Source organism: Osmerus eperlanus, chromosome 3 (genome assembly GCF_963692335.1).
Source record: "Osmerus eperlanus chromosome 3, fOsmEpe2.1, whole genome shotgun sequence".
In the NCBI taxonomy this organism is placed as follows: domain Eukaryota; kingdom Metazoa; phylum Chordata; class Actinopteri; order Osmeriformes; family Osmeridae; genus Osmerus; species Osmerus eperlanus.
Genome location: NC_085020.1, coordinates 18,298,021 through 18,322,477, shown reverse-complemented (window position 1 = coordinate 18,322,477; position 24,457 = coordinate 18,298,021). Strand labels below are relative to the sequence as shown.

Here is a 24,457-nt window from a genome sequence, read left to right as displayed (position 1 = left end):
ATCTCCCATCACTGGCTACCCATCACGGCCCGTATCCGATTCAAGACCCTGGTACTGACCTTCCGAGTGGTGAACGGGACTGCACCTGCCTACATCCAGTCTCTCCTCCAGCCTTACACCCCCACCCGCCACCTACAGTCTTCTACTGAAAACCGTCTGGTGGTCCCACCTCTCAAGAGCGCCCGCTCCCAACCCAAGCTCTTCTCCTGTCTGGCCCCCCAATGGTGGAATCACCTCCCCTGACTGTCTCCCCACCTTCAAGAAAAGGCTAAAGACGCACTTGTTCCGGGAGTACAACGGTACTTAAGAAAGATTTGTTGGATCCGATGCTTATCACAATGTATGCTCATGTTTTGGCTACGCACAATGTTTTTGGAGCTATCTCGTTGTTTAAGATCATTGACCTATGCACTTTTTGTAAAGCTCTCCCTTGGAAGTCGCTTTGGATAAAAGCGTCTGCTAAATGTACAAATGTAAATGTAGTGGAGTATAATGTTCACAAAAACACCAGTTTATAAACTCGCAACATGGTCCTTAGGAGCATTGCATTATTTTGTATAGTTTGTTGCCTAAATATCATTGACAACAGTGTTCATACTGAATTAGTTTTTCTCAATCAATTAGACGCAATTACAAAATATGTAACCTTCATTGACTTCTAACTGCGGGAATGTTATGGATATCATGCAAGTTATTCCAAATGTAGCAAATATGGCAATTTGTCAGTCCGTTGGGGGCCCCTTAACTGACAGTAGCCTGCCTTGTCAAAAAAGATGCGTCCTTAGGTCCTGCAATACACCTGCCAAATTTCAACTTCATACAGTATCCGGTTCGCAAAATAATCGAGCCACAGACAGACACACACACACACTGGCATTATAGTAAGATGATGATAGTCAGGATGGGATCACAGAACTGCTCAATTTGTTTCACTAGACAAATACGGTGAAACAATAAATGCTAAAAGAATGTTTAGAAATGTCGATTTGCACTGAAAATGTACCATCCCTTTATTATCTTATATCTTATGTGTGCAATATTGATATGAATGTACTTTAATATGAACACTTAAAATGTTAACAAGAATCCTAAGAAAGAAACAGAAGGTGCAGATTTCCTTTTGAGAATTTACAAAAGAAGGTTTCGAAATATTTGATTAAACTTGTTAACAACAGTATTGGTAAAGGTGCCTTAAGTTCCGAAATAATAAATATAGTTTAACACAACACTTCTACAGCCATATAATATCACAAAACGTTTTCTTCATTCTCAACTTTGATTAGACAGTTTCACAGTTTTAAATGTTAAACAGAAACGAATGATGGTAAACCAGTTTAATACAAAAACATTAGAAGCATTATTATAATAGAAAATCTTAATAAGCTTGGATCTCTTGATGTTCGTCTCTCAGCTGGGAGTGAAATCCATTCCGTGTAGATGAAAGCGCTGCAGAGCCTACAATCCACACTGCAAATACTAGACCAATCAATATCATGAATCATTCGCACGGTGTTGCGTTCATTCTTCTCCATTTAAAGAACAGTCTGTGCTTGGGGAGGAACAACAACAGAGGGTCCAGCCCGCTGGACCCAGGGTTATGTGTTTATTGGGTCGGTCAAACGCATGGCTTCCTGTCAGTCATGTAAGGGTGTAGTCAATTAATGGACCTGAAACACTGTCTTTAGGTGGGTTTCACTTGGCAAACCCACTACCCTGGACAGATTCACATTAGAGCTGGTTCTAGCCTGGTGCTGGCCTGATCCTAACCCTAGTCCAAGTGGTCAGTAACACCCATCCTTCCAGCTTCCGTCCCTCAGAGCACTTAGGGCAGCCAGGCTCTTAGGAGGGGTCAGTAAACTATGGGAGAAGGATGAGAAACAGACAGAGAAAGAGACAAAGAAAGAGAGAAACCAAGAGAGATAAATAACTTAAGTGTAGAAGTGTAAGACTCTAAAATAAAAATAAAACATGATTTACCAAACTATTGCAAAACAATTGACACATTAACGGCTGTTTTTATCGTATACGATTCAATAACTTCTGCCAGGTACAGATGCCAGCAGCCACACAACAATATGGTGAATCTTGAATACAACTTTCAAAGAGACACTTATCAACCACCAAAAAGACTTTATAATGTATTGTCTTAACAGACAATTTATATAATGTATCTGGCCCTGATTATTATAGTATATTTATGGAAATGTTCCCTCCAGCCAGCCTGATCGGATGTTCTGTCGATTTTATTAATATCTTAAGGTCTTTACTGATGGCTCCAATGACCCCCTATCTGGTAAAATAGGAGCTCAGATTTAAATACCAGAATTGTATATATAGAGTCTGAGATGGTCATCTAATTTGTCTGTGTGATCCACTGAAATATGTGGATTGGTGGCAGGGTTACAGTGGGTAGACCCTTCCGAATGATGTTTTGCATGGATTCTTCATCAGTGGTGGGCAGTCTACTATCAGGCAGTGCTTGCAGAGGTGATTTGTTATTAAAAATGATGACATTATTGTAGAAGGTACAAAGGTTAGTGAAGAGATCTGATAATTAACAATAATTAAAGATTACAACTAATGATTACTTTATTACTTCTATACTGCTTTGAATGTTCTGAATATAATAAACAATGTTTGACCTATACCCTGCTATATTAGCTCATGACATCATGACCCTTGGTCATGTCCAGGAGAGAAATATGCTTACCCCTATCCCTATAGCCCTATCTAAAGACTAAACAAAAGCTATCTAGTACCATGAATGCAGCGTCTTCTTTCTGTGCTTGCAAAGCTATGTTGATTGTCACCCCCCTCCCATATTGTGATACTAAATTATTTAATAGCTCTTCATTCCTGCATGGTGATGGTTTGGACAGTGATTTGTGTGGACAGTTAGAAACGGTGAGCCATGTCTTGATTGATTGTGAGTTTTACTCTGTTTAACTGTGCTTAGGAATAAGACTGAGACATCAGGGAGAATCTGGTTGGTTTTCTGACTTTTGGGGTGAAGGGACTTACCCTATCTGGGGGATAGGGATCTCTGATCATTTCTTCGGGAGACTGGAGTGGGGGTGAGCATTTAGGTGTTATCTTATTAATTGTTTTAATGGTTTTCTTTGTTTTCTTTGAGATAGTGTAGGCCGCCGGCCTCACACTCCCAAACCGTAGGTGGCGGTGATGCACCTCTTAATTGTTGGTTGCAATTTACCATAACATCAACAAAGAAGAAGAAGCCAGCCTGATGACTGTGTTTACCTGCGTGTGGGCTGCGCAATCTTGCTGGGCCTGGGGGTCCCATTGGTTCCTATAAAAGAGGTGGGACGAGGTAGGCCACTGCGGGAAGCAACAGTCTGGGGGGCGCTGGCCTTCAGAGCCTGGGGGATCGAGGGACTGCTTTTCAGGGGCTGGGGTAGGGCAACAGAGCTGGGAAAGGAATGGAGGCTGGTGGAGGAAGAGAGGGTGGAGGGGTGGTGGGCGGGCGGCCCCTGCTGAACGGTGGGGCTGACATAGGCAGTGGCTTTAAGGGGGTGGCGGGGGGTGGAAGAGGGAAAGCTGCCCACGCTCTGGACACGTTGGCTGAGCTGGCCCGGGGAAGGAACTGGGGAGAGGGAGAGGCAGAGGCAGAGGGAGAGAGAGATGGATGAGAGAGGAAGTCAGTGAAAGCGAGGGAGAGGAAAAAAGAGAAAGGAAGCAAAAAGGAATGAATGGATGAGTGAACAAAGGAGATTGAGAAAGAAAAAGAGACAGCAAAGAGAATGACAACAACAAGCATTAGTGAAACTGTGAAGCATGGCCTTTCCAAAGAGGCTGAAGGTCAATCCCACAATTCTCTCTGGTCTTCCCAGAGTTTCTGCATGCATAGAGTGAAGGAGGCAGGTCTTACTGGAGGACTGGAGTCGTGCAAGTCCATTGGAGGAGTCAAAACTCTGGCTGTTCCGCAAAGAGTTAATTGGCAGGGAGGTGGGGCCTTGATAGTTATTGACAGGGGAGGCCAAGGTTGGAACACTGGGGACGCAAGGCATGCTGGGAGCTCGGATCAGGTTGGGCATGCTTCTCCGCAGTTTATCTACATAACCATAGTAATAGAACACATTACTTAAACCATCAGATTGATATACCACAGAAAATCATGCTACATTAAATTATGATTTTAGAAAGGGCAGGCTAGGCTGGAAAAAGGCAAATCTTGCCTAATTCTGAGATGTGCTCACCAGAAGTGTGTCGGTAACCCATGTGTGTGTCTGTGGTGAGGCTGGAGGGACCAGAGGACAGGTGGTGCTGGGACAGCCCAGAGAGGGAGTACTGGTGGGAGGACGGGCTCCGTCGGACAGACTCTCTGATGCTTGAGAAGGTGTGAGAGTGGGGCAAGCTGCCCCTCTGCATGGACCCGCTCCGAAACAATTGAGGCTGAGGAGGGGGGAGCTGGTCGTAGCCTTCCTCCTCGTCCTCCTCTTCCTCTTCCAGGTCCATCTCGCTGCGTCGGAGGGAGTGGAGGGAGAAGCTGGAGCTGCGGCGGCTGATGGTGGCTGAGGTAGAGGCATATTCCTGACGTAGACCTACACACACACGCACGCATACGCATGTAGATGTATGTAGATACACTGTCGGATTTTATGCTTTACAAGGCTTACCAATCGACAAACAATGATCAAACATTCTTAAGGTGGCACCCCAGTAGCTTTTCCCAAAACAACACATTGTAGGTTGGTCTTTTAATAGCATTCATGGTATTCTGGCTAAAAGGATCAAAGTCAAAGTGGTTTATTTGTCACATGCACATGACAAGCAGATCATTCTGAACAAGGACATTCTTATGACAAGCGAACAGCTATGTAGAGGCATAAACAAAACAAATGAAAAGGAGAGGAAATATTATTTTAAAACACCAGCAGCAAAAATAAAAAAATTCATACAAATGATCAATTATTTGAAATAATCTGTTGTTTTACGTATAGCATGTGGGCCACCACCTTATGAATGTTCATAGTTTGTCCATAGGACTTCTTGTGGACTGACCCTGGCATGGTATATGTCTGAAAATAGTTGAAAGCATTTGTATAAACCAGGAACTCTCATCTTGGCATATGTCGACAATTGCTATTGTAGAGGAATTAATTTCGCCACAACACTATTTATAACATATTTTCTGCATAAAAGTCCAGTTCAGTTAAATCCAGGTCAGTCATTTCAGTTCAATTCATTTCATTTAAGTGAATCTCAACTCATTCATTCAGTTAAATTTAATTCATTTCAAATGGATTTAAATAATAGTCGGAAAGACTCACTCTCCTCCTGCAAGCGAGCCATGACTTGGACATCTGTCATGTCTTGGAGTTTATAGCCCATAGAGATAGAGTCATCCTCCAGGTCTGGTACTCCCAACTCACTGTCGATGGAAGACTGGGGGCTTACTGCAGCATGCCTGCGATTTCCAAACGCCTTACCTACACACACACAAACACACACGGGTGAGACAGTCACACCGAGTGACGGACAGACGGACAGACAGACAGATAGGAGAGTTTGATAAGTCTTACTCTGGTGGGAGGAGTGAGAGAGGAAGGTGGGGGTTCTGTCTGCTTGGCTGCAGTTGCCAATCCCTGGAAGAGTCTGCTGGAGAAAAGTATGGCTGGATGGAGAAAATGAAGCTGGGGAAAAGGGGGGGGGAGGGGGGGAGATTGAGTGTGGCAGGCTAGAAATCTAGTCACAATGACACACACCACCACCAAGCAAGATAATAAACCACTAATGAAGCTTCCATCTTGGATGTTTATGTGGATGTGGATCAGAGGAACCGACCTGCTCTGGCCCAGGGGAAGAGCTCACCCATCTTTGTGGCTCTAGCAGCATGATAACCCTGTTCTACCATACATCTTTTAGACAGGAAGTTATGCTAATTTATCTGAAGATTTAAACTCTTTAGCTTGTAAGTTGTACACAAGGAACATGTTCGAGACAAATGAGTAGATGTGTCTACAGTACATCTCAGATTTAGGCTTAGGATATACACATGCAGTAACATGCTGTAAGTACATTACAGGCCGTTACAGTACAAGCTGTTGTAATTGGATAGTAACAGAAGCTATGGGGCCTTGCTTTCGTCCCTGCTATGTGATGCATCAACTCAGACAGAGATGCAAGCGGAGCACTTTTCTGCTTAGAGCATAATAATGCATGATAAGCAGTATTCTCTGTTGACTAATGACCTCATCGAGGCATTAGGAGTCTCAAATTACTGTAGCGGCTGAAAATAAGAAAGAAAACATCACCCTAAGAAATCTGAGACGGACACTGGCCCCAAGGTCATCTACACACCAGAGTGTGGGACGTGAGTGAGAGCGAAGGGAGGGAGTTGGGCATGATGGTGTGTAAGGAAGGATATATGAGTTTGTGAGCTATGTCAGTGTAGCGTGCATAGCAGGTTGATGTACAATATGTGTGCGTGTGTGACCTGTGGGCTAGGCCAGTGCAGCAAGTTTCAGGTCGCTAGGATAGTGTAAGTGTGTGTTTGTGTGTGTTAGCTTTAGTGTAGGGTGAGATAGCATGTGTGTGTTAGACTGTGTGTGTTACCTGTAGGGGGGGTTAGTGCAGGAGGTTTAGTGTAAGGCAGGATAGGACAAGAGCTGGGCCCGCTGACAAAGTTGAGCCCCTCTATACAACTGTAGGGGCGCACCGAAGCAGAGGACACGCCCCGCCACCGCTTGACTGGGTAGAGCACAGTAGGGGGGTCAGGATGAACATAATGTTAGACAAGAAGATGACTCAGCACAGCCATTCACCACAGGTATGTATTAACAGCTACTGGATGTATATACAGTATGTGTCCTGTCTGTCAATCTCAATGTGTTTCTCTCTGTACCACTCTCTGACACACAAGCACACACACACACACACACACAGACAGACACACGCACACACAACTTCTCTCTGTAAATCTCTGTACATATCTTATACTTCTGTGTAATGTCAGTGTTGTTCTCTCTCTCTCTCTCTTCGTCTGATACACACGAGCACACACAGCCATATACACACGCACACAGAGATCGTTCTTTCAGCATTCCAGCCAACTGCCAAAACACCAAGGCACACCCATACGGCAGATCAATATGAATATTGCAGATTAAGAGAAACGCTTGGCATGGTTTTGCAGCTTGTACAGATTTTTGGAGTGGTGTTTGGGGGGGGGGGGGGTATGGTATTGGGGATAAGCAGGGATTTGCCATGTAGTGACAGTGTACAAGCCCTCCTACCAAATTTTGAATCTCATCCCTACAGTGCCATAGTGAGACATGAAGCAGATACAGATGCATTCAGATAACATGCAATGACACAGAGAACTGTGAAATGTAGCTATAGCATAGTGATTAGTAGGCAGCAAGACACACAAGCAGCGATGAGTGCATTTGGCATTCCTGACACAATTAGTCGTACCACAGTTGGATAAAGCAAAACTTTCACAGCTGCGACACAAACATCCATTGACTGAGGCTGGGGAACAAGGCTGGATTCATGACCCAGGGGAGGACAGCCAACCTTTTACTGAATACAGCCTTTGAAAGTAGAGAGCGGACCTTGTACATTCACGTACACACTGGCACACATATATAGTACACCAAGATGCACAAACACATACACACACACAACATCGATTGGAGACATTTCATTTATTATTCAGCACTCATACTGAAATCATTGATCTTGTAAAATCCCCTCAAATAACAATACTGGTCTCTGACAACACTCAATGTGCACACACACACTCAGTTGAAGCAGCACTCGGTTTTAGAGACCCTTTAATGTAAGCATGGTTTCTATGGTTACCATCTTCACTACCATGGTTCCCGTACTCAAGTGGAAGGTCTGAAACTGAGCCCTGAGTGAAAGATCAGAATAACACTATTTCAGACTTCACTCCTGAAGAACAATTCATCTGGTTGCTATCTTTTGGATTGATGCTAGCCTTCAGATTAAACTAGGTGCAGATGGAGAGTGAGTGGGTTTTAAACCACCGTGGATAGCCCGTTTTGATCCTTGACTAAGTTTCAGCCATGATAAAAAAGAGGACATAATTCTCGAAGAGAAGTGTAGGATGAGACTCTTTGTCATCCTCTCTACCCTGATCCTCTGCCAGTGCCATCTTAGTCACAGCCTAGCACAGTGTCCTCGCTGGGGGTAATTACTCTGCCTTCTCTCCAGAAAGGAACACACTCTGTAATTGTTCTTAATGGCAACTTTGTAAAAGCTTTGTAAAAACCTTAAATAACAGTGCATCGTGTTGCGGAAAGGCATACTTCTCCGGAGTTTGCCTTAAAGGTAAGAGTCTAACTGTGAATAATGAATGACTCTTTGAAGACATGGTTAATGGCAGACTAATGGAAGATAATCTAGACTCTGTACCTGATAGTAGAGAAGATGAGATGTCTAATTCTCAGATTGTCTCAGATCTCTCACTGCAAATGTTACCTTTTTCAATAGACATCCAGCTGACACAGTGGTGCAGTCTAGTAGACAGCAGTGAGCTTACTTTTTGTTTACTAAGCCTCCCTCCCTCTCCAACTGCCCCCCCTCCGCCCATACCACATATCAAAGCTGATTCTACAATGGGTCTACATCCTTGTAGGCATGTGATGTATGCCTGCATATCACGTAAACTACACCCCTGATCTGTTATCCTTAGTGCTCCTTAAAAATAAAGTGCCTCTGTCTGGTCCAGTTCACCAGACGCTTTTATCCAAAGTGACGTACAGAAAGTGCAAATAGTAAGTGCATAGTTCTAACAATATTACAGCACTAATAAATGCCAATGATCAGTCTTGTTACACAAGACACAGTGCAACAACAACACCCCAAATACAAAATACACAAAAAGATTTGTTATGCAGAACCACAAGAAAAACTGTACAGATGAGTGCTGCATAAGATGCCCTTAGGGCCCCTTGAGATGCAAGCATAGTAAGTGTTTGGATTGCAGAGGACAGTACCTTGGTCCAATCTGTTGAAAAGGTTCTTTTTGGCCTGCTCCACCTCAGGTCCGGGGTGATCAAGTACCAGCCGGCACCACTGGAGAGGACTGAGGACAGTCTGTCCCAACAACCGGGCCTTGGGTGACACATGCAGCCTGGGACACAGTACAGCACACATTTCAAACATGGATAACTTTGCAATTGGGGTTAGAGCTTTTCAGTGTATCTTTTCATAGTAACAAACATACGTTTGTGTGTGTTCAGTGTCAGGTGGTGCAAAGACAGACAACTAATTAACACCTTAATCACTCTGTGTAAAGCTGGACACAGACACATCACATGATGCCTTCAGTCTAGGTTCAAGCATTAGAATGCTCACTGTTTAGTAAAGGGGTAAGTAGTGTTCTAAAGCACCACTGTGTTGAACCAAAGATAAAGCTGAACATACTTTACAGGCTAAAATAAATTAGCCTACTTCATCTCTAATTCAATGTGGTGAAGTATTTTCTCTGTGTTTTTCATTTAAGTGGTTGTCTATGAGCTTAAGATAGTATAGCATCGTCTCCTTTTAACCTTTCGATGTGTGAGCTGTGAGTAAAGTCCAGACCGGTCTAACCTAAATCCGTGTGTCATCAGCTGACATGCACCACAGTGCTGTGTACAGTGTTAAGTAAAGGCTAGGGGAACACCTCCACTTAAGGTTATAGCCCTACATTACAGGCTGCATTAGCAACGCTTGTTAACAGTCACACACTGCTCCACAGAATGGTCAAGGAAATATTGTCCTAGGAGACCCTGGATAGCTTGACTGTTAAACATGTAGGATCATCTGCCGTTGAAACGACAAAATAGGTTATAACTGTCATATCCTTTAACCTCCAATTCTCAAAGGAAGGTTTATAAAAGCAGTACAGCTGTGAAGTGTATCTAAATGATTTGAGTAGTTTTGTGACAATTTACTATCGGTCGCAACTGTTCCAAACTGGGACAGGGAGGAGGGTAGCTGACCAGAATAAGAGTATCATAGCCTGACAGTACACAACTAGGTCACAGAGAATGACTCGGATGGTTAGACTTGCTATATGTGGGTGAAGGAGCATCATTGCAGCAGAGGCAAATGTTGAATTTGATTAATGCTGCGTTGAGCTGCATGAAAGTGTGCTTTATTTTCCACATCAGAGTATGGAGCTAAAAATGGGCTACACACTAACAGTGTGATGTGGAGCTACTCCAGGCTACTGCCTGGTGCCATAAGCATACAACCCTGGATATCACTCCAGTAGTGTTAGGCAAGTCATCGTTTCACATCCATCACTATGCTCTGTCAAACTAAAGCTATCATACATGTTCATGTGTCTGTATAGTCTGATATATTGTGTAGGCAACTAGGCTATTGTGTTTTTAAGCTCTGTAGGCTTCCTTCTATGGATGATAATGATTTTGTTGTTGTTACCACAGTTAAAACATTGTCGAACATAGAATCACGCTCTTGATAAACAGGTGATGAGTAGGCTACATGGGTTACATTTCGACACTGTACAATTACATTATAGTTAAATATTTGCACAATTTTTTTGGGCTATGTTTTACAATCTATGCCTGCAGGCTATCATTGACACTGACAAAGAACTGCCACCATTTTTTTTACGTAGAATATCCTTAACACAATATGCAAAATACATGACGGGAACTGGGTCAATATAACGGAACAGCAGCAGTACCAGCTTTCAGACTCCAAGATAGGGAGGACTATATTGAGGTCTAGCACATCCACCTCATCCAGAACGGTGGGTCCAGCCGGGCAGTCGTCGATGTCAACGTCAGCAGAATCGGATGTTGAGCTCGGATGAAAATACTCGAACGGCTCCTCTGTCGCTTTGTGCGGTTCAAAGGCAGACGAATACGATGGTGTTGTTGGACTTGAACATCCGTAATTCTCAAGAAAATGTGTACTAGACCCTAAACAGACTGTATTTCCCCCATGCAGACATGGAGGCAGCGAGTTCTGGTGATGCGCGTCGTTAGTGCAATTGTTTACGTTTGCTCTTGTCCGCAACTGTTCGTTCTGCCTTTCCAATTTTCGGACTAGTTCCTGAAGCTTTTTTACCTCGAGCTCCGCGTCTGCAATCTTATTGTTGCCATTGACGTCTGCCATCATTTGGGGGTTCAATACCTCTGCTTCCATTGGTCATAATTATCCTTTAGATGTGCAAATAAAACGTCTAGATAGGTTTCTGTATGAAAGGGCACCCTTTAATTTCCTCTGCCGTTTTCTAGGCAACTGATACTCACTCACTGATTACAGCAATAGCCTCGGCTACGGGGTCCAAAGCGCTGCACCGTAGCCAACCAAAGATGCTCTGCCTCTGCGCAGACACACAAGGGATGACAAGGCAAACCAGCAGACAGCGACCCCCCCAGTCTAATTCTCCTCCGCGGTCTGTAGTTTACAGTGGCCCACTCATGTTATCTATGCAGCTGTGCACAATAGGCACATAAACAGGAGAGCGAAGGTAAAAAAAAACAACTCAGTTTTGACCAGATCGTTATTGTGGAAAATATAAGGTATTGAATGATGATCAACGTTTATTGCACACACTCAAAGCCTCCGGCCCCTATGTTTTGTACACTGAATTTCACAAACAATACAGACTTGTAACAAGAGCAAGTAGGTGCTGAGAAAAAAAATCACACACAGAAATACACAAGTACGGAAGCCCTGAGATGCCATTCATTCAATACACTTTATTTAGGCTACTCCGTTTTCTCGTGATTTTCACTGTACCCAAACACACTAACGTAACCGTCTTGCTACACTCGAGACAATGATCCCGTAATCCCGGGGAAAAAACATTGGTTCATTCAAGATAAATACATAAATAACTCAAGAGCTCGCGAAAACAAGTGAAATCAACTTGTTATCACGGGAAAACGGAGTCAATAAAATACAGGAATATATGGCCGCTTATGGCTTCCGTAGGAAATGGCCTATATAAGAAAAACGTATTTTCCAGAAGGATAATTTGACAGTTGTTACTTAAAAGGAGCACCCCCTGCCATAAGTATTAGGCTACCTCAGACCATGTACATTTGTCAGCTTTCATATACTCAATCATCAACTAAACAAAAACAATGTCCCTGCCATAATATGCATTAGCCTAGGTTGATTCATATTTTCTTTATTTTCTTTTGTTTTTCTTCCATCCAACTGAGTAGTGTAAATTTGGATCAACGACACCATTTCTCTGTAGAGATAAGACATATTAGGTCTACAGCTGGAACATCACTAGTTCACACTATTAATGTTTGAATATAGTATAACATAGTTTAATATAGTATAGGACAGTATAGTGTTTACCTCTGGTGACGCCAAAACACTTCTCACAGTGGACCGTGCGTCGATAGATCCACATGCTGTCCCCTGCCTTCAGATGACCCAGGGTGCTGCTACACACCTCACACTGAAAGACACAAACACACATGCCAATATTACACATAGAAGGAAGGAGCAGGCTGCCTAACTGTTTTAGATGGTCAATATGGTACGTTTGTAATGTACCTTGAAGCAGGTGGCATGGCAGTTGATGTTCATGTCCTCCAGGACCATCTTGGGGTCAGAACTCATACCCTTCCGGCAGTAGGAGCACAGGTCTTTCTCCAGCACAGCCCTGGACAGGAAGAGCAGGACATTGACATATGTGGGAGATCATTAATGTATTGATTATAAAGATATTTCAGGCATATATTGGTATATATGCAGGGTACAAGTGAAATTCATTGGTATTAATATACACTGTAAAAACCCGAACACGCCGTGTTGGTCTTGTGACATGAAACTAAACTTAAATATAATAGAAAATTACATAGAAAAGTCATATTTCTCTCATGTGAAATCCATAGAAATTGCCCAATGGCGTTATCTAAGATGACTGCTATCCTTATATGAACTGTAACTCATAAAATCATAATTTTGTTTAGTTTATATTGGTATTCAGTCGGCCTACATAAAAGGTACTGCACGTTTTGTGGTAAGAGTTGTACCTCTCGGGAGTTGAGTAGACAGACTTGATAGACTTGGAGGTGAAGGAATCAGACGTTAGATTGTCAAGCCTGCTACTGTTGTCCTTGTAGGATGTTGTGGTGTAGGCAGAGGGACTGGTTACACTGGTGTACTCATAACTAGACAAAGTTGGTGACAAGGGTCAGAAATGTATTATTTCAGTGCAACTCTTACTTTGACCCATGGCCTTTGCTGACTGGAAGTGACCCGTCTCTATGCCTACTTCTTATGAGCAAAGATTGGAATCCTGTAACTAGTTTTAGATCAATTCAAACACAATGAGATATCTAGTTGTAGTCCTACCTGCTGTCTGGTTGGCTAGAGTAGCTTTTTATGGAGCTGGTTTTGGTGTATTCCTCTCTGTATGTCGCGGGAAGCATGCAATATGAATGTTATATGTTATCAGACGTGGTTTACATCTCACACTTTGACCCAGACTTAACCAGATTTATTACCAGGACCAGGACAATGTACTGGAAATGTGTTATTCATTCATCTAGAGTTATCATTTAGGATACAAACGCCTGATAAAAGGCATATTACAGACTAGACTGTGTATGGGAGATTACCTGGGCTTGGAGCTGATAGTGTAGGAGGTGGTTTGGCTGGAAGGGAGATCATCCATACTGCTATATGAGCTGTAGCTGTGAGGAAGGCAGAGATAGAGTCAACGATGGTGTGTAAAACATTGTTTACATGTGGGAAAAGACTGATGGAATAAAATAGCAGTGCAAATGACTATATTCTCCTACAAAATTCACTGTACAGAGTAGTTAGTATTTTTTTAACCTGGATTTAGTGATGGTGGAAGATGTTGGTGAAGTCACAGTTTTACTTTCAACACTGTGTGCAGAAGAATTCTGGTCAATATGATGTTGTTACCTCTTTTTTGTGTTTTTATTGCATGTTGTTCATGTGAGCGTGCAAACTTACCCTTTGGTGCTGTCCACAACAACAATGTCCTTCTTGGTGACGGTTGTGGTGGTGGTGGTGTTGGTGCTGGGAGAGTGGACAAACAGACTGATTTAACCTTTTTTGTAAATATTCTTGAATTAAGATATTGAGGAATAGGTTACATATAACGTTTTGGGTTTATTAATCAATAACACACAGCAGGCGGTTTGTAATGGCTTTTACAAGCCATAGTTTAATCCATCACAATAGTTTACATTGCTAGACACCTTGGCATTTCTCATGCAGGTGGATGAATCACCTGGATAGCACACCACCCTACCTGTCAGGAGAATTGTAGCCAGACTGGAAGGATGTGGGCAGGAGGGTGTCAAACAGCTTATCTTCAGTGCTTTAGAAATGACAGGAGCAAAAATTCAAGTCATAAACAATAGTCAGTATTAGTTATATGTCAGACCTATCTTATAATGGTCATCATAAGCAAGTACAATACAATATATGACGGGTTTACATAGCATTATTACGTGGCGGATGTCTTTGTGGTTGTGGTCGTCTTGGTGCTCTCTCTGGAATGAGAGATTCTCAGATCAGTTTGGTTCCATGACTAAGATCACTGCCCTTGTTTATGTGTGGTGTATGGTCACTCACCCATCAGAGCAGTCTTTACTGGATTTGACTGTCACAGTCTCAGTTTTGGACACAGTTGTAGCTCTACAATTGAAAACAACAAATAAGTGTAGGTACTAATTAGGGTTGATTTGCATTTGAAGGGTGTGGACAGTAGCGTGGTCTCACAACTTACAGTACATGCCAATATAAACATGAATATCTCATTATGCAACTGATAATTTATAAGCACATTACCCGTCCGGGGTTAGCTTTGTTTTAATGGATGTGGGGATGAGAGTATCATACAGCTGATCGTCCGCCCTGCCAAGAACATAGAAGAGACACATTTACACATTACAACGTGTTAATTGATACAATTTATATTATAACAATTCAAAATTAGTTTATAATAATGCAATCACTATGTAGATTTCGCCTTGTCTAGCTTCTTCTTACGTCTTGAAGGTGTTTTCTGTTGTTTCGCTCTCTTTCGGTTTGGCTGGTGCAGGTGGTCTGTAGGCAATGCTGTAGTAGAAAAATTGTCATTTAGCAGACGCTCTTATTCAGAGCAACTTACAGTAAGTACAGGGGCATTCCCCCGAGGCAAGTAGGGTGAAGTGCCTTGCACAACATCATTTGGCACGAACCAGCAACCTTCTGATTACTAAACCATGAATATGCTTTGGCCAAAGAATTTGGGTTCAGACTGGATAGCATTACCTTTTGCTTGGGTTCTTGATGTCAGAGAAGACCTTCTCAGTGAAGGTTTCAGTCTTGGTGGGGGTCTTTACCACATTTTGGGTGGTGGTAGTGGTTTTTTCAGTGGTTTTGCCATTCTTGGTAATGGTAGTCATTGTGGTGCTGAAGAAACAATGGTATGTGAATTATAGTTAGGAGTGAATGCTTTGAATAGCATTAATATTTCAAAAGAGGTATGTCACTCTTGTGTGGTTGTAATGTTCATCCTCTACCTTGTTTTCGGCTCCTCTTTGACTATAGTTTTGGTGACAGTGGTTCTGTAGTGACACAAATGGATGCATATTAGAACACTGTCCCCAATTGTCCTCCATAGCCGTTAAATATCAGTGAAATTTGATTTGTCTAGTTTTTGAACTGAAACATGTTCACATACGTCCTTGGCTCCTCTGTGGACTTCAGGGAAGATATGCTACAACATAAGAAGACTGTGTTTAGAAACGGACTACAAGTAAATCTCACTTTACTGTAATATCTATGAATGTGTATCTTTCTGAATAAAACGTGGTCCATCCATAGCTTGGGGGGAGGGGGGGGGGGGGTGCTAGAGATATCAACAGGGAATTTTACATCATAGCCTTACACCACATAACCAGTGTTGCCACAGTTACTTTAAAAAGTAATCTGATTACTGATTACTCAAAGTAACTTAGTTACTTTACAGATGACGTGATTTTAAAAGTAACTAAGTTAGATTACAAGTTACTTTATTATTTACATTCAGCAGCTGCCGCCTCAACATAAAAATAACTAGAGTGACCAACACTGCACTTTATTAGAAGTGCATTTTTGAACAGTAATGTAGGCTACACAAAAACAATGTACAATGTATCTCCTGACATTTTGTTTATGTTTGTTGATGTTCATGTTGATTTATAGACGAGTTTCTTTTGAAATGTTGACCTAAGAACGCACTTGGAAAAACGACTCAAGTCGTAGGCCTACTTGGAGAAAAAAACCTAACCATAAAAAACGCCCCGAGTACAGTAAATCTGAGATAATTTGCAAACCATTACTTTTAGAAAAAACATGGATTTATTTGCGGTTTGTTGCATTTGTTTATTAATCTTATTTGTCTTTCTTATTTGTCACATATAATCAAATCGAGATGGCACCGGAGCAAAGGGGCTTGAGGAAAGTGGCGACTCAGTCACTGGGAGGGAGTGGTAGGTCTATGTATATAGCTACACGTGACGTGACCCTCATGCTGAAAATGTGACTTAATTGTCGCAGAGGCTACATGACTTCACTCCCACAGACGTAAGAAGAAATCAAATATATATTTTACTATTAATGACAAAATAGTAAAGCACAGTGACTTGGACAAGTAACTTTAATCTGATTACTGGTTTGGAAATAGTAACACGTTAGATTACTCGTTACTGAAAAAAGTGGTCAGATTAGAGTAACGCGTTATCGGCATTACTGCACATAACTCTCACCCAACTATAGACTAATTGGATGTTGAAATGCTGTTATTATTGTATAGGTAAATATGGAAGTAAAGAGCGAAGCCAACTGACCTGTCTTTATTCAGTTCATCCTGGCTGGCACTGAACCTGCAATAAGAAGGACCAGGTTTCAGAAGGAAGAGAGTCAGAGTCAGTCTGCTGTATAAATTAGGAGTGACTGAACATGTTCATTTTGTCCACTCCTGGTGGCAAGATGTAAACGCACAGCCTGAAGGTTGTGTTAAAAGTAGGGTACCTCTTAGTGAGAGACTGAACGTAGGAAGTGGAACCTGACGTGGTTTGAGGGGTCTTGGTATCCACTGACTTGGAACTATAGATAAGAAAGCACATTAAAGGACGATTTAAAACGATTTGCTATGACATTGAGAGAAGGTCACGTTAATTATTACGGTCTGTGGTTGAATGTATGACTGTCTACTCTCAGTTATGTGAAAAGTAGTCACCAGTAAAAGGCAGAATATGTATTCAATATAACATGAATCAAAAACAAATGAACAATTTGTCAGTCAGTATCCCAGGAGTCTCTCTACCTGTCCAGTGTCTCGTTCGGCTTGTAGCGGCTCAGAACAGCCCTACCAAAATTGGGATCCCGCCTGGAGGGGTGAGGACACATGGAGGTTAGGGTTAGGAGATGCCTAAACGAACAAGTCTCACTATTTGCATGGCTGGTATGGGAAAAATGTTTATCTGACAAGAAAATGCCACACCTAAGACTTCTGACACACCCTGTGTGTGTTTGAGTTTGATTGGGCGTTTGTGTGTGTGTTTGGGTGTGTATGGATGGCCCAGTGACTTACTCGACTGGTTCATCCTCCTCAGCATCTTTCCTGATCCAGCTGTTGTCCTTCAGCAGGGAGGTCTTCTTCTTGGCATCCTCGATGGCCTGGCTGGGACTGGAGGTCTTGGCTGAAACACACACATCACAAATAACACCACACATTCGTTACGTATGTGGTTAAGACCAGGGTAAAAGAGCAAGTAACTCAAGGTTAATGTTAGAGGTATTATAGACAGGCCATTCAAATGACCCAATAATATAATATGTAAGTTTATGACTGAATACATTTTCACTGCCATGACACTAACAATCATCAAATATTTTGGGCTCTAAATGGATCAATTTATTACAATTGCTCCATACTAGGACTGGTAGGTATGGAGTATTTTGTTAGTCGAAGACACTGACAAATCGTTCATTTTCTGTATTCTCACTATATTGATACTTACTAGATTGGGTGGAATATGTCTTTTTGGTGAAAGAATACGACATCTTCACTTTGAATTAATAGCTGGAAAAGATAAGGATGACAAAAAGAAATTCTCATTAACATGCACTTTTTCTTTCCTCCATCGGAGGAAGCAGTTGAACTAACTGACGCTGAGTATGTGTAGGGTCAAAAAGAAGGTAAAGAAACGTATTGGACACAGTTCATGTATATCCCATTTCATGAAGTGTATTGTATTTAATTTAGTGTATAGTGAGAGTTATTGTTTCATTATGGACACTGCACAAATAGACATATTTACATGCCTGTAGAGTAGTGCATTTCTTGCATAGACTCGACATAGTGGGCCTGTTTGGCTACTAAGCCCTCCATTATGCTACAGTGCCAGGCTTAACCCCTGACTCATCCTTTAAGAATTAAAACCAGTCTGGTTGGATCCTTCTCCACATGGAGGCACACCCTGCCTCCCTCTCACCCAGACACACCTTCCTTAAACACACCTTCAGCATTAGAACACAGATAAACGGCAGATCAGCCACATTCCACAGTCCACTCATGATAAAGCTTAGAAATTGCTTATGCACCAAAACCCCCACCCTCCCCCCAAACTGACTACTACCACCCCTACCGATGTCACATATATCCTTTCAATACAAGCACTGGGTCTACAAAACATTAGAATGGCATATTCACACACATACGTATATATATATTTATTTGTTTTTATTGAGACTCTAAACTAGTTGCCACTAATAGGGATAATTGTCCACTCAAATATCAAATCAAATGTTTAGGCTGAAATTGTGTCACTGACTTGAGTTGACAGCCTGGTATGTATTTCACGCAATTTGGCTTGTAGGATGATGGGGGACAGAAAGTTTGCTCTTAGACACCAAATTAATGTGAGGTAACAACAGTTGGCTGTGTTATATTTGAAAGGTCTCAATCTCCAATAGCATACATAACAATAAATTAAATCCGACATTCAATTGCTTAATATCAAACAAGCTAAAGAAGCTTGTTCTCACTACATATCCAGAATATACACATTCAACATCAACACATATGTTAAACATGAATACAAATGCAAAAAAGGATAGAACAGAATGACATTGATATAATGTTTTAAAAGAGAGAGTTACAGGCTACATACCTTAGCTGACGACACAGACTACTCCAATCAAGCGACCAGTGGTTCTCACACGTCTATACCTCCCTTTTTGACCTAAAGGGAGGGAACCCCAAGGCCACCTGAGGGTGTGGTCTCGTACCTTTCTCTCCACCTCTCTCTGTTTTCCTCTCCCCCTTTTTTCTCCTTCACACACCACCTCTCCTGCTCTCTTTACCTCACTACTATGGTCTTACACTCAATACTATATATTATTATTCCTTTATAAATAAACCTTTTATATATATATATATATATATATATATACATACATACAATTTTTGTATGAGCACAGAAGCAGGTGGATTGCATTAGGCAGGACGGAGACAGCACGAGACTCGTCCTTCAACAGAAGTGACAGAGAAAAACATTAGAACACACCCAGGCTTAAGGTGTGGATCCTGAGACGTACTTTAACCATAATCATGGCAAGACAGGTATTTGAACTCTGGTAGTGATCTTAATCACCAGTCAGTAACAGCGTCTGATCTCCAGTTGTCACTCACTGTAGTAGTAGATTACTGAAGGGTTTAGTTGAGAGATGAGTAAAGGAAAGCAGAAGTCTGGAATAAACACAGGGAAATAAGTAGAACATATAACAATTTTAGGACATGGTGTTGATATCTCACTGAAACTACCTTTGACCGGCCCTGAACCAGTTCTGTGAAAGCTTTGAAATACTGTAAAAATAAATACAAAACTACATATATAGGTATGTTATTCCCCCGACAGTATAGTTTGTGTAGCAGGTATATAGATATTGTAAGTTATTTTGTTCAATTTGAGTTGGCACTGACGTCAAATTCTTCTTTCACCTTATCTTGAACATTCTTGGTCAACTCTCCAGCAGCCTTTGCACTTAAGCAATAGAGTATTAGTTGGAGTGCTGCACTTTACAACTCTATTAATGTCTAAAAATCTAACACAATTTGAAAGTAAAGTTTAAAAATACATTTGAAGTAATTAACTACAACTTGAATGCTCATAGAAAGTTTTGTTCCATGTGATGAAAACACATTTTTGTGTCATGATGATGTTCAATGTAGTTTGATGTTGAATCTGCTAAAGTGGTTGCGGCCAGTACAAGGAAGGGTTGGGTGCAGAGCTGTCAATTGTCACAAGCCTAGTTTCTAGGAGTGTCCTCTCTAACAGACAGAAGGTATGAAAGTGCATAGCACAGGAAGGTGTGACAGGTGAAAGGACCTGATTTATGATGATGACCCCTCCTTTGTGGAGTCAGGGAGGCTGCCAAGGAAATATTCTCCTTACCAACAAATGCTAACTGTCCACAGATTGTCCATGTTGTTGCAATTATACTGTTTACATAATGCAGTATGTATATAATTTGTCAACCTTTTCTAAGATCAATGTCATGAATGAGAGAAGTTGCAATTGTTACTGTATGTATACATTATCTAATTTAGTCTCCCGAATACTAATACGATTATTTTTATGTCTCAGCTTAAAGCTAAGTACAAGTCTCATTGGGTTGTTCTCGGGGGAGTAAGACTTTTGGGGTTTTAAAGGGGTCATTGACTGTTTTTTGGGGGTATTTCACACTGTTCCTTAAGGTCTCTGAATAGGGTATGTAACATTGGTTGGGCTGAAAATGGCCCGGGTGCTGTTCTATGCCCCGATGCATCCTGTGAAATAGCACTAGAATGAAACGCTAGGTTTTCTCCTTTTATGGTATGCTCATGAATATATAGATGAGCTGCGCGCTGATTGGTTAGTTTACAACGAGCGAAGCTGAGGAGCAAAGAAGCAACACGATTCAACTCAGCTTCAGTTAGCTCCAGCTATCTTGCTGAAAAATAGATCTGGACAAACATGCATCTTGAATTGTAGATTTACATGACAACACAGGTTATTTATTTGAATGAAACACAGTCAGGAACATGAAATAACGTTAGCCCCATTGCCAATAAACTAAATCATCACACGTTCTACCGATGCTAGATACAGGCAGGATACGTTAGCATTGCTATCAACTGTTAGCGATAACATCATAGTACAGCTTGCGGTTGTGATGAACATAAGGTCGGAACAGCACCTCTTTTCAGCAACAACTTCATAGCAAATCCTGCTTTACATTGTCCCAGGTTTTCAAAACTGTCCTCTGTGAAGTGGTTCGAGCAAATGTGTAATTGAGCATTGAACTGCACAGGGATCTTCTCATAGACGAAAATCACAGCCCGTCGAGTGTTTGGTTCCTTAGGAAGACTCTGAAAAGTGTCAGCATTCCCTGTACAGCCTGGAACACTGCATTTACGATGGTCCATTTTCAATATAATTTAAAAACTTCCAAACTTTCTCCTCCGTAATTCCCATGAAAGTTCACAGAGCATCGAGCAGCTAAACTAATGGCTGAGATCCTGGGCCAGAACACCAGAGGGCTGGTTTGTATGTAAATGTTGGGGCGTGACAAAGGTGATGCTACATTTGTGACGTCACTAATTCAGCTTTTTCGAAACCAATCGTTTTACAGCTGCAGTTTCAAGTTGTGAGATTTAGATAGAAAAGAGGTGTCAATGGACTTTGAGGTTCACTGTATGTCCATTTTACCCACCGAACTGTCGTTATTCAACGATGACAAGTTAAAATCAGGTTTGCAATCAATGACTCCTTTAAGGAAGAGTATTCCAGAGAATGTTTAATAGGGGAGAACTGCCACTCTCGGGAGTGGCAGCTTCTGGGTTCTGAACTGGTTGCAGTTCCACTCTAGTTCCATATGAGGGCGCTAACGGGCCAGTGCAGAATGAATGGAGGTCTATGGAGCTATACCCCTCAAAATCCACTTTTCTCAGGATATCATTTAGTAATTAGAATGTTGAATTCGAAAGGGGAGGCAAAAAAAATACACACTGCTAGGTGTTAGATTTTTTTAAAGTTGCTTTTTTGTCTTAAAAAGCCTTTTAAAATGTCAATGACATCATACACATCGTACGACCAGCGATACTGCTTTACGGCAAGCTCTGGTCACTTCCTTTTTTCTCTTGAGGCATTGACAACACAGCTGACAAGTTAGGCTCTCCCTGTCAATACACATGCTAGAAAGAGTTTCTAATGTGGTTGCTATGTTGCTAATGCTCTGACATTCTGGTTCCGCTTCGGATGGCATCAAGCGGGATCTCTGGTCGTAGTCAGAGCCATAGAAAAAGAGAGTTGCGACACGTTTTAATCTCGCCGACACGTAATCACGTGGTTCAAGTAACTCGCTGTAGTTCCAAAAAACCCCACTGCTCTCAACCTGTTTGAATGGTTTTCAATGAAGCTGGCCAACGGAAGCCGCTTTCTCAGGCAAGTGACGAATGAAAGAAACCCGATATTCTGGCTATCTTCAGCAGACTCGTATCTACAAAAGGCAGTCCTCCCTGAGACGTTTTTGGTGTAGAATGGAGTGAAATACAACATTGTGAACACTCACTGCCAGTGAAACAAAACAAAAAAAGCTAGAGATTTTTTGTCACGTGGTTCCGGTAGCTCGCTGTAGTAAAAAAAACCCCACTGCTGTCAACTAGTGATGGGCATTCCGGCTCTTTTTCGTGAGCCGGCTCGTATGGCTCAGCTCACCAAAAAGAGCCGGCTCTTTTGGCTTCCGAACGGCTCTTTAAAAAATACATGTTTTAACTATGAATTTGACTATGATGGGTGTGAAAACAATTTGAATTAAATTATGAAATGAAATCATACTCGACTGTAACCACATGTCTTTAAAAATGCATTGATTTGTCATGGCTCTCCTCCGAGTTTTGACTACTCTCTGACTGTGTGTGAGTTGGCTCGGCCCTCCCTCATGCAGGATTGACAAGAACAGAATGTGAGGATGATCGTGTGCGCCTTTAAGCCTACAAGTATTTTTTGTTGTTCTTTGAATTAGTCAATTATTTTTAATACAATTAAAATTCATTCTTTCATAATCATTTAGTTTTTATAGGCTGTATTAATCTATTAAAAATAGAGTCGGCTCTTCAGATATGCGAGCCAGCTCCCGACGTTCACCTTCAAGAGCCGGCTCTTAGAGCCGGATCGTTCGCGAACGACCCATCACTACTGTCAACCTGTTTGAATGGTTTTCGGCGGGACAGACAGCAGCACCATCTCGATTCACGGACATTTTCGGTATATTAACACATAATGTCAATTGGTTACTGGTTCTTTTTCTATGGCTCTGGTCGTAGTCAGTCCTTCACTAACCAATCACCATTCATTATCAGAATGCTAGCGTGTTATGGGCAACAACGACTCACTCTGTAAGAAATCAAAAGGACATAAATACTCGTTCATTCAACTTTCGACGTATAATCCATGTTACCCATGCACAAACTACAATCAAATTCGAGATTTCTCAACGACTATCAGGCAAAAGAGACAAATTTAGCCATTTAGCTCAATAGACTCACATTCATTTTGCACTCGACTGCGATCTCCCCCAGTGGAACTCTGGTGTAACTGCAACAAAATTCGGTACAATGGGGCTTAATAGGGAGTGGACAGGCTCTCCGTAGACAGGCTCTGACTATTCCTACTTATAGCATGCAGCTAACGAGGTGTTTTGTTTGTCTGTGTTTAACATAAAATGTAATTCCACATGCTGTGCATGCCATTGTTTAATGTTAAGCTAACATGATCTCAATTTTCTCACGTGTTTAGTGTCTGTTTAGTTTTCACGGTGGATTTGAAAGGTGGGTTAGGAGAGAAGCCTTCAGATAAACCAGTAGCAAGAAATCCATTTGTGTCTGCCTGTGCTTCCATGGATTTATAGTAAAACTTAAACAACCATAAACTGTTGGTCCAGAACTGGAAAAGCATATTAAATGGCCGCTAGAGGGAGCCAATAGTCCTCAAAAAACACCCTCACTTCACGTCTGTCTTCAGCTGTCACCCATATCTCCTTTGCCTTCTGAGATGTGAGGCAAAGAAGATTCAAGAGAACTTTACATACTGTAGCTAAACCTTGTCTAGTCACTCACACAATAGGAATAGGCAACGCAAATGCATATTAGAACCTCTCAATAAATTCCCGATATCAGTCAAAACAGTAAAGCTTAGCATATATATAAAAGGTCTATGCCACCTTTGACATGAGCAAAAGAAATGGGGTGCTAGTTTCCCCTTTTCTGATTGGTTTCAAACTGAGCAAAATACAGCAAAATAGCTAATCTATGAATTCATTTCAGAATTGAAAAAAAACAAACTTCAGGAAGATAGTTTGGGATATTTTGACTTGGAATCCGTGTGTGTGTGCAGTGGCGCCTTAATGCACGGGTTTACCTGGGCTTAACCCT

At 41.7% G+C, this 24,457-nt stretch overlaps 2 protein-coding genes across 4 annotated transcripts; both read right to left on the bottom strand.

The window, feature by feature from the left end:
* Positions 1 to 981: 981 nt before the first annotated feature.
* Positions 982 to 11,366, bottom strand: slain1a (SLAIN motif family, member 1a). 2 transcript variants are annotated; one of them, XM_062457599.1, is made up of 9 exons: positions 10,688 to 11,366; positions 8,985 to 9,121; positions 6,574 to 6,708; positions 5,541 to 5,651; positions 5,289 to 5,447; positions 4,215 to 4,559; positions 3,887 to 4,069; positions 3,259 to 3,601; positions 982 to 1,857 (listed from the first exon to the last, which is right to left on the bottom strand). In XM_062457599.1, the coding sequence occupies exons 1-9, from the start codon at positions 11,149 to 11,151 to the stop codon at positions 1,782 to 1,784; spliced, it is 1,953 nt and encodes a 650-aa protein (XP_062313583.1). In that variant the 5' UTR covers positions 11,152 to 11,366; the 3' UTR covers positions 982 to 1,781. The 2 variants fall into 2 exon arrangements, with proteins under 2 accessions (XP_062313583.1, XP_062313584.1); XM_062457600.1 differs by lacking the exon at positions 6,574 to 6,708.
* A 128-nt stretch (positions 11,367 to 11,494) lies between these two features.
* Positions 11,495 to 19,405, bottom strand: scel (sciellin). Of its 2 annotated transcripts, XM_062457626.1 has the most exons (22): positions 19,155 to 19,404; positions 18,003 to 18,064; positions 17,573 to 17,681; positions 17,306 to 17,368; positions 17,011 to 17,085; positions 16,827 to 16,862; positions 15,680 to 15,715; positions 15,519 to 15,563; positions 15,268 to 15,408; positions 15,004 to 15,072; positions 14,803 to 14,868; positions 14,587 to 14,649; positions 14,463 to 14,504; positions 14,261 to 14,329; positions 13,960 to 14,025; positions 13,816 to 13,869; positions 13,596 to 13,670; positions 13,330 to 13,386; positions 13,008 to 13,145; positions 12,526 to 12,634; positions 12,325 to 12,427; positions 11,495 to 12,211 (listed from the first exon to the last, which is right to left on the bottom strand). In XM_062457626.1, exons 2-22 carry the CDS (start codon positions 18,043 to 18,045, stop codon positions 12,195 to 12,197), a joined length of 1,476 nt encoding a protein of 491 aa, XP_062313610.1. In that variant the 5' UTR covers positions 18,046 to 18,064; positions 19,155 to 19,404; the 3' UTR covers positions 11,495 to 12,194. The 2 variants fall into 2 exon arrangements, with proteins under 2 accessions (XP_062313610.1, XP_062313611.1); XM_062457627.1 differs by lacking the exon at positions 13,816 to 13,869 and having other exon boundaries at positions 19,155 to 19,405.
* Between the last annotated feature and the right edge of the window lie 5,052 nt (positions 19,406 to 24,457).

Coding starts and splice junctions, on each gene's coding strand:
- slain1a (XM_062457599.1), bottom strand. CDS start 11,151: ATGGAAGCAGAGGTATTGAACCCCCAAATGATGGCAGACGTCAATGGC. Junction 5,448..5,540: donor CTCTCACTCCTCCCACCAGA/GTAAGACTTATC, acceptor GTGTGTGTGTAG/GTAAGGCGTTTGGAAATCGC. Junction 4,560..5,288: donor GGCTCGCTTGCAGGAGGAGA/GTGAGTCTTTCC, acceptor GTGTGTGTGTAG/GTCTACGTCAGGAATATGCC.
- scel (XM_062457626.1), bottom strand. CDS start 18,045: ATGTCGTATTCTTTCACCAAAAAGACATATTCCACCCAATCTA. Junction 14,026..14,260: donor GGCTACAATTCTCCTGACAG/GTAGGGTGGTGT, acceptor CCACTCTCCCAG/CACCAACACCACCACCACCA. Junction 12,428..12,525: donor GCCATGCCACCTGCTTCAAG/GTACATTACAAA, acceptor TGTGTCTTTCAG/TGTGAGGTGTGTAGCAGCAC.